We start from the raw sequence: 9,704 nt of genomic DNA, 5'->3' as shown, positions 1-9,704 counted from the left end.
GCTCCAACAGGTCCGTGTCTTTCCTGTGCTGAGGACCCCAGAGCTGGAGGCAGTGCTGCAGGGGGGGTCTCACCAGAGCAGAGCAGAGCAGAGGGGCAGAATCCCCTCCCTCGACCTGCTGGCCATGATTCTTTTGATGCAGCCCACAGTACAGTTGGCCTTCTGGGCTGGGAGCGCACATTGCTGGCTCATGTCCAGCTTTTCATCCCCCAGTACCCCCAAGTCCTTCTCAGCAGGGCTGCTCTCCATCCCTTCGTCCCCCAGCCTGGATTGATACCGGAGGTTGCCCCAACCCAGGTGCAGGACGTTGCAATTTGCCTTGTTAAACCTCATGAGGTTCACATGGGCCCACTTCAAATCAATGCATTCCTTTAGCCAAGAGGGTCAAGCAGAAAGTCCTTAGGGTTGACTGAATCGGGACTCTACAAAGGAAAGACACAAGGCAGCATCTTGATGAAACTGTACAGTCTTACCATTTCTATTAGAAGGGATCCCTAGACTACATCCTGCATTTAATATTTGCAGCAATTTACTGCAATTTTTCTAAAAGAATTAACCACTCATCTTCTTCAATAAGTTATTGTTAAATAAATCTTACTACTTCTCTTTGCTGCTGTTAGCAGTTTCTTTATAAATGCATATAAGAGAATTGATTGACCAATGGTTTAGGGTTTGCAAACCTTAAGGGAACCCAATACCTTGTAAAATGTCACCAGATCTTGCCAGACTGAAATTTCTAATTGAATTGACCTTTAACATAAAGTTCTGTTATAATTTCATTTCTTAGAAGAAATGCTCGTCAGTGACATTTCAAGTAAGAAGTCTAAAGTGTAAAGGAGTCTCTGTTCCACAAATTACAGCTGTAATTGACTGCAGACAGATCTTCCTCCAGTATTTAGTCTTGCAGCTGGAATGTGGGACTATATTGGATCCATTCTTAGTTTATCTAACAAATCAGGGTTCGTGAGGTTTGGCTGACACATGTTTCACTTTATCTCATCTACTTTAATCTTAGAGAACTGTTATCATTTCACCTGGCAAACCCCTCACCCAGCCAAACCAACAGCAGGAAGCAATGAAACCTCGTGAATGAACCAGCTGGTGCAGTGACTTCAGGCCAAGTGTGCAGAGTTACTAGTTTTGGAGCTAGCCTGGCTATGGATGCGTATGTTTAATGGCTTCTCCAAGCCAGCACTCTCAAATACCTGAGATTTTTTTGTCACTGCCCTTTAGTCACGTTTCTGTCCTTGGCACTTATTATCAAGGTGACATCTCCATCCCATCTCTCGTATGCCTCTTTGGGATGAGGGGATTCTGTTTACTGTTTCTAATTTACAAAATCTACTGAAATTTGTTTCTGTCAGATACTGGCCCACAGTCTTCCCTAACCTTTAGCTGATCAAGGAAATCCTTATTTACATAGAAACAGCGCAAAGCAACTCATCGTGTATTTTAAAATCAGAGCATGTTACTGGATGCACTGCTTTCCCAGGTGTCGCTTTACGTTCTGTAATTATTTCTGCAGCTTCCCTCCAAAAGTGCTCTTAGGATTTAATGGCATCAAGAGGTATAATCTCAGCTCCACATACTTTTCAAATTACAAGAAAGGCTGAAGTGAAGACAGAACTAACTTTACTGAAATTCTGTTTAAATCTAAAGGAAACAAACGCAGCTTGTCAAGCCTCATCCTTATGGGAGTCTGAATATTTTTCTACACATGCATGTCTTTGTGTTATACCTCCGCTTGGCTGCGTGCAAAGTTCTTAAAAGGATGTAAACTTTCTGAGAGCTTTCGGGTCCAAGGACTCAGGGGTGTATTCTCACAGGTTTATCCTGCCATCCATCCCCGCTTTGCTCTGGGGGCCCACAGCTGAGCTCAAGCAGCTGTGACTTGGTTGGCTGTCTCAAGTTCTCCTGTTTGTTCTTGAGAATCTGTTGTGGTTACAGCTGTCGGTCCAACACAGCAGCCGTTGTGGCACCGAGGGCTTTTACACAGTCAGAGGATGCACAAAATATCATAATGCAGCTTTACTGTATCTGCTCCAGGGATGAGTTGTCTTCCCAGGTGTGGTCTTTAGCACAGCTAAAGCCTGTGCTGCCATTCCTGGTTTGAAAAGATTAGTTTTCTTTGTTCAAAGACAGCATAAAAATTAAAATGTGAATAGAATATGAGGCTGGAGAAGAGTAGCCTGTATTTGGCTTAATATTTCTACTTCACACAGAACTTGTAGTTTCACCAGTGATAGGCTTCAAAGAGGATGTGGTTTATGTTCGTGCTATTCAAATGTCTCGAAACTAGTAACAGTCAGTCTGCCTGGGTTTTAAATGTTAAACCAAACTTGTGTTTTCTTCATGTTTAACAACTATGAGCAAGGATTAGGTTTACAAGGACAGGGGTGCAGCGTTTGTCCAGCCGAGGGTTGAGTTTGCAGCGGTGGTGGACTGGGAATGTACCTGGTTAGTGTAAGAGAGGCCAATGGCTCTGCTGTGCCCAGGCTCTCCGGGTGACGACAGGGGCCTGGTGGCTGCGAGCACGGTGCTTTCCCTGCAGAAACGGGGCGCCCGGACACAAAGCTACGTCGTTTCATTTTGTATGCTGCACTCATGGTCCTTCCTTTGAGAATAATATCAAGCAGCTCACTATCGTAGTTTTTATTGTGTCCTTAACCGTTTTCTTTACTTTCCTGAATCCCATCAAATTTTGCTGATGTTGTGTGATCGGCACGTCAGTATGTGAGACAGGCAACGTGAATACGCTGTAAGAATTTTAGATACGTCATCTTTCCATCTTTACACATTGCATCATCTTGCTGGCCGTTTTCGTACACCTGTCAGCCGTAATGGATCCCTTTCCTGAGATGACATGGTTCATTTAGATTGCTACAGGCTCTACGAGCATCTTGGGGTTTTTCCTCCAAAAATGTGCTTACTCCTTTTTTGATGTTTTACTTCATATTTTTGGTCTTTTGTTCTCTGAATTATATTTCTCTGAATTTCCACACAATTCTCTCTGATCTTAACTAAACTAAATATTTAATATTTTACTGTTTCCTGCCTTCCAGCCTGTCAGGAAGCACCAAAATGCTCCCTACTTAGTATGTGACCTTGCAGAATTTTTGCTGATTTCTTGCCTGATTACCATTTGATTCTGTTCTTTGCCTTCTGTCCCATCCAGCATCAGAGTTATGCCAATTCTTTGTTTTTTAAACAATAGCCAAATAATTTTTAGAAGTCTTTTGTTGAAAATCTCTGGAAGTGTGAGTGAACTCTTAGCAACAAACTTTCTTTTCTTCCAGTTCTCTTTATCGATGCATTCAAACAATTCTAATGGATTTGTGAGATCTGCTTTTCCTCTCCAGGTGCTGATCAGACTATGACCTTTCCAGCATCTTCTTATTCTTCTTGAACTGCAATTTCAACCAAATTGAGAGACAAATGCAAGTTTACAAACATTCTTACTGCTCTTTCAAAGTACAGATATAACCTTTGCTTTCCAGGTTTTGGTGTAACGTTGTGGGGGGGTTGCCTTTTAAGTGGTAGTTCTGCTTGCTGTGCGACTGTGTCATCTTTTATCATGTGCATGTATCATCTGGGCATGGCAATCTTGTCAGTGACACTTAAATTACCGGTTTCCTACCATAGGTTTTATTGTTGTTGTTTTTAATGACATTTCAGAGTCTGGTATTACCTCATCTCTGTTGTGTGTGCTTTCTAAAAACCTTGCTCTTTTCACTTAATGTCCATGCCACATGTGAGAATTCTGCTTTTTATAATTTGTTGTTACTAATTCTATGCATTTTATTGAAATGTTGCTTTCTGATGCTTACTGTCACTGCATTATTTTCCGGAGCTTCCCTTCTCTGTGGATACTGAGCAGGATCACACTGTGGCTGTTGTTAATGAAGAGCTGTTGTCGTTATCTCTTAACTCCTTTCCGTTGCAGAAGGATACTAGTTAAGCCCCATATATTCTAGAACTAATTGCTTCAGGAAGCAATAATTTAAATAGTTTACATGTGAATCTGTTTATTATCCTTTATGGTAGGGGTTCTCCCCGCCCTGGGATCAAACATTCTTTTACTCTTCGTTTTGTTTCCTTGATCTTACAGTGGGCATTATTATCTATACAAATTCATGTGCAGGTATGTATACAGACCACGAATTTGCTAACTTACGTGGTTTTCTTTTTAACTGGCTGCCTCCATACCCAGCCTCACAGATTTACCTTCAGAGTTCCCTGCAGGCACAGCCGTATCTCACTGATGTTCTTGGCTGTGCCTACATAGCGTTTGTTTTGTTACGGCCATCATGCAATGTAAGGCATTGCAATTAATGTCATTTTGCTTTTGTCTTTTTTTGTTGTACTATTTCAGTCTCAGCAGCTAAACAGCTTTGACTAGCCCTAGTGTGCTGATTACCTGGCTTTTTGTATAGGTACATGTGATGGGTTAACCTTGGCTCCTGGCCAGTACCATATATATTTGCCAAGACAATACAGGCAAACCCGTGATTATGAGAGACTGGAACCGCATGCCTCCCCTGGCTGGCCACGTATCCATCACCCCACTGCTGCCAGAGCAGAGTAGTTTGAGTATCCTGTGCCAAATAGGTATAGTCGAGCTATATACACTTCCTTTGTGTGTCATTTATCTTCGCGCTGTTGCGAGGGATGCAGATTTAATCTGATCAGAAACTGCTGTCAATTAGGTGTCTGACCGCAGGACATTCCAAATGAAGACAACCATTGCCTGTATTTCAATTTAGATTTGAATTAGGTAAACCTGCGTGAACCTGAAGCTTTTTCTCAAGCTGCTGTGTTATTTGTTAGCGGCTATTTACAAGATTAATAAAAAAGAGATGGACAAGAGATGAAAAATCTCAAGTTGGTCATAGGAATTGCTGTTGGCTTTCAGAGGAAAACAGCTGCCTCGGTGATGGTGAGGAAATAGAAATGATTCTTCGTGCAAAAAGTAACATTTGCTAGAGGTGCAATTTTCATGAGCCTCATGAGATGATCTGAAACGGTGAGGACTGGCTAACGTGCTGCAGGCAAACGTGTAAAGGTCAGATTACGTATATGTATTTTTTTTTTCTTGTAGTGTCATCTAGACTGTCACAGACATCCTCCCCTCAGTCAGGCTGCCCGTCACCTTCCATCCAGACAGGCAAAGTCATCTCCTCATCCCAGAAGCACAGCAAGAAGGCACTCAAACAGGTAAGTAGCATAATCTGGAACCTAGTTTAGGGATCGTTGCAGTTATTTTATTTCTTGGGTAAATCATCTTTCTCAGTGAAGCTGCACTCTGCAGAGGAGTAATTCAGAACTTCCTGGCTGTCTCATAGTAAACAGGGTTTTGCTAAAACATTCCTCTCTCTTAAAGGTGATTCAAAATATCGGTGCTACTTAGTTCTTTGCTTTTTCCCTAAATAAGCATCTGAACATTTTTTTGTTATTATTTTAAAGAACTGATGTAAGATGTTGTTTCTTTTCACCTAACCTTTTGATGAGCATGCTTAGCTTTCTACAGTCTGTTTTAGTAAATGGAAGGTCTTTTTGGGGAAAGAATTAAATCCACTGACTTCTTCCCCTAGATAGCGGCATACTTTCTCTTCCAAGGAGTTCTGTGGGTGCAGTGTGTATGTATATATGGAGGGAAGAAGGGGAAGGACAGCACACTGACTTTGCATTGTACCTCTGCTGGCTGTTATGAGAGCAAGAGGAGGACTGATTGTTTTCCATGCTTGGGAAATGACTGTTGTGTAGATAGTGTTAATTGTGTGCATGCAGGATGGAATGGGTAAGCGTTTGTACTTCAAATGATTTGTTTCTCCTAATGAAAAATGCAAGATGAATTAGTCCTCTGAGTGTCTTATTTGCAGGTGTTTCCTCAACTGCATTGTTTAGTTTTCCATGATCCTTAGAAAGGAAATGCTTTACCAGGGTTAGATTTACTCCTTAGTAAAGTAAAAAATCTGTAAGGAGTTATGAATCAAGTTGCAGAGGAGGTGCTAGTCCAGGGATTACGGAAGCTTGTCACAGACAGATGAAATCATGATGTGTTCCAGATAGGATTTACCTTTTCCAGCCCAGCCTGTTTTCCTGACTTTTTCCAGCTCAGCAGCAACACTCAGGATGGCATTCAGCTAACAGAGATGCCTGTGGCCCTGGAAAAAGGATCTGCAGTGAGAGAGAAGGATCTAATTAGGGCATGTTATTGAGGAGAACATTACAGGGGAAGATAAGGCAACTGGATAAACGGGAGCTTTGTTTCCAGCAAGAGGGGGTTGAGTTGATGTCAAAATGAGATGCCAGCTTTAGGGAATCTTCTCTCTCCTCTCTTTTCCACTTGGCTGGTTCTCAACAGAAGCATCAGTGTTACTGTGACGTTGCTTGCTGCTGATAGCCGCAATAAAGAAGCGAGATTGTGTTGTCACTTTGGGCAGATTTTCTTCTGAAGTTCAGAGTCAAGCTTCCACTTCCATTTGAATCCTCAGAAAATTGCTTCTCACTAATTCAGCAAGATATTAATTATACTCTTTGCTTTCCCTTCCTCATCCCTGTTTAAGCCTTGCTGGCAACCATTTCTCTCCAACATCCACAAAGGCTTTTCTCTTTTAAGAGAGTGATCAAACAGACTCAGGGTTTGTTATAAACAGTCCTCTTTCCCCACTCGTGTTCAGAAGTTCCTCTTCATTTTCTCTGGTCTGTAGGTCCTTGTGTCACAGAATCAGAGGTTGGAAGGGACCTCTGGGCAAACCCACACTCCATTTCCAAACCTACGCTATTTCCAAACCTGCACTCCATCTGTTTTTCTCCTCTCTTCCCAGCCTCTCTCCTTACATGCCTAATAATTTTCTACTTTTCATCTCTGAATTCCCCATGCTCCTGCTCCCACCAGCCTTCCCCCACCTTTATATTCATTCCCCTCTGTCTCTGCTCTCTCCCTCCTCCACCCCCCAGCTTTCTTATTCTGAGATGTCTACTTCCCAAGCATCCTTGCTCCAGCGCTGTCTCTGAATGTAATGAAACACATCAGAGCCAGTGAGTTCCAAAATTGAGACAGCATTCTCAGTTTCACTGTTAATCTCATTGGTTTGGGGGAAAAAATGAGAAACCCTGAAAGAGAAATGGGGAGCCACATGGAGGCCTTGGTGTCTGCATAGCATACCTGTTTGTACTTAACAGTTCTGCAGCTCCCTGCAAGGCAAAAAGCTGTTTCTGATGGTCATCATCTTCCATCACAACAGCTCTCCTCCCTGAACTCAACTCTTGTGGCCCAGAGTAGAGCATCAAATTGTAGCATAGTGAATAACTTGCCTTCTAGGCACACAGGAAAAAAAGGTGTTGCCAAAGAACACCATAACTGTTCAATCATTCTAACCTACCTGCCCAAAGTTTGCTCTAGCTTTGGATCAAATTCAGAACATTCTGTGCCCAATCCTTTGCTTGATTTTAGTTCCAGTGGAATTCTGCCATTTTGACGAAATATCACATCTTCCACCTCTTCCTAAACACGGTTGCCACTGTGGTCACGAAGAGTTATAAAAAGTAGATAGAATGAGCAAATATAGATAGCAGGAAGGAGACAGCAGTGTTATGAGTAGAGTGGTAGGAAAAACATAAGATGTTGAGGGAAACAAGAATTAAAGAAAGCTTTCATATTTTTAATTATGTCTGCGACCCAGATTATTTGCTAGCGTGCACTGGAGAAGACGGCTGGCTGGATTCAGCCCTCCTGTCTTAAGCGCTAAGTAATTGTAGTGTTAGCGGAGGGAAGAGAGAGCAGATTTCTAAGTGAGAACTTTTAACCCTGGAACACCATGCTGCCGCTATACTGACAATAAGTATCAGCTCCTTTAAGAAACAAGGATCAGGATTTAGTTCATAAACGCATCAGAGTTAAAACTGTAAAATACAGCCAAATAATACGGTGTGTACTGGTGTGCCATCACCACACAGTACAGTAAGTAAGCAGATGGCTGCGTTCCTTACAATTGTTTGGAAAAATCCCAAGTTAGAGATTTGCAATATCTGAATCTAAATTGGCAGAGACATGTCAGTGCTCATCCTGTTGGAACGATGAAACAATCATGAGGAGAAACCCCCTTTGTTACAGTGAGTGTGTGCTGATACAAAAAAGCACCACGTTGAGACTCTGAAATTTATAATGCAGATCCAGAAAGACGGGTGGTTTCTCACCTGTCACTGGAAAATGCAGGTACGACTCTAATTCTTTCCTCTGATCCTCTCCAATCCACTGACCTTCATCTCATCCTTACCTAGCTTGAGTGGCCATCCCAGTGCCATCAGAATTCACAGCATCACAGAAACCCAGAGTGGTTGGGGTTGGAAGGAACCTCTGGGGTCCCTCTGCTCCAACTCCCCTGCTCAAGCGGGGTCACCCAGAGCCAGTTGCCCAGGACCATGTCCAGTTGGGTTTTTAATGTCTCCACAGGTGGAGACTCTACAGCCTCTCGGGGCAACCTGTGCCAGTGTTTGACCACCCTCACAGTAAAAAAGTGGGTTTTTTGTGTTCAGATGGAATTTCTTATTTTGTGCCCGTTGCCTCTGGTCCTGTCACTGGGCACCACTGGAAGAGCCTGTCTCCCTCTTCTTCATTCCCTCCCTGCAGGTATTTATGCACATGGATTCAGTCCCCCTGAGCCTTCTCTGCTCCAGGCCGAGCAGTCCCAGCTCCCTCAGCCCCTCCCCACAGCAGAGACGCTCCGGTCCCTTCAGCATCTTGGTGGCCCTTCCCTGGACTCTCTCCAGTCTGTCCGTGTCCCTCTTGTACTGGGGAGCTCAGCACTGGATGCAGCGCTCCAGGGGTGGCCTCACCAGTGCTGAGCAGAGGGGAAGGATCCCCTCCCTCGATCCAGATCTCATCATGGTGTTGTAAGATTAGAAATTACACCCTCTGCTCTGATAAGGCTTATACATTTGGCTTTCATCATTATCCATTACACTTTTTTATCTGTTGTTGCCACACACGTGGAATGAATAAGGCCAGGGACTGGGTTGGGCCACACTCTACAAAAGCTCTCCGGCTGGTGAATAGTCGCTTTGTCCCCTTTTGTGTGAAGAAGGGAGCTGTACAATACAGATTTTTCCCCATTAGGTGCATCCCCGTCGGTTTTTAACATCGTTACCAGAGACGTAGTCAGGTCCAGAGCAAGAAGTGGGTGCTTAGGAGCAGCTCCTGGTCCTGCTGTGGTCACTGTTGTCATCCACAGTGGAGCTGACAGGGAGGAGCGTGCTGCTGACATAAGGTCTTTGTTTAAATTACAATTAAAGGAGGTGCTGATGATACCAATTGAATGGCGCCATTTTGAAGTAGGATCTTTTTCAACTCTATAGAATAAAGTGGTGGTTTCCGCCCTCAACAGCGGGGGTTTACCTCAGAGCTACCCTTTGTGCAAACGCACCTGTGGGCTGAGGAACATCTGCCCTCCATCGAGGGCGGCACGGCGCACCCAGCGAGAACAAAGGACAACTTAAAGGCAAACAAAATGGAAACAACCAGCCCCTGTGCACGCACGGGCACAGAGGGAGTACCCGGGCAGCGCGGGTGAGGGTTAGAGGAGAGCCGGTGGGCTGGCGCTGGCGGAGGGGTTTGCTGTGTGCCAGGGTCTGTGGAGAGACCCTCTGAGGGCGCCGCTGCTGCCTCCAGAGGCTTCCACAGCCGCGGCGCCCGGGAGCCGCCG

General features: G+C 44.1%; 1 protein-coding gene across 1 annotated transcript in view; it reads left to right on the top strand.

Annotated features, from left to right (window-relative positions):
• ASXL2 (additional sex combs like transcriptional regulator 2) overlaps positions 1-9,704 on the top strand; it is a 51,028-nt gene that overhangs the window by 16,865 nt on the left and 24,459 nt on the right. The window contains exon 2 of the mRNA XM_009332347.1: positions 5,099-5,214. Coding sequence (XP_009330622.1) covers positions 5,099-5,214 — 116 coding nt within the window. The remainder of the gene's footprint in view (positions 1-5,098; positions 5,215-9,704) is intronic.

This window comes from Pygoscelis adeliae, unplaced genomic scaffold (genome assembly GCF_000699105.1).
Source record: "Pygoscelis adeliae isolate BGI_AS28 unplaced genomic scaffold, ASM69910v1 Scaffold89, whole genome shotgun sequence".
NCBI classification, from domain to species: Eukaryota; Metazoa; Chordata; class Aves; order Sphenisciformes; family Spheniscidae; genus Pygoscelis; species Pygoscelis adeliae.
The sequence above is the reverse complement of the archived record's forward strand: the minus strand, read 5'-3'. Positions and strand labels throughout refer to the sequence as shown.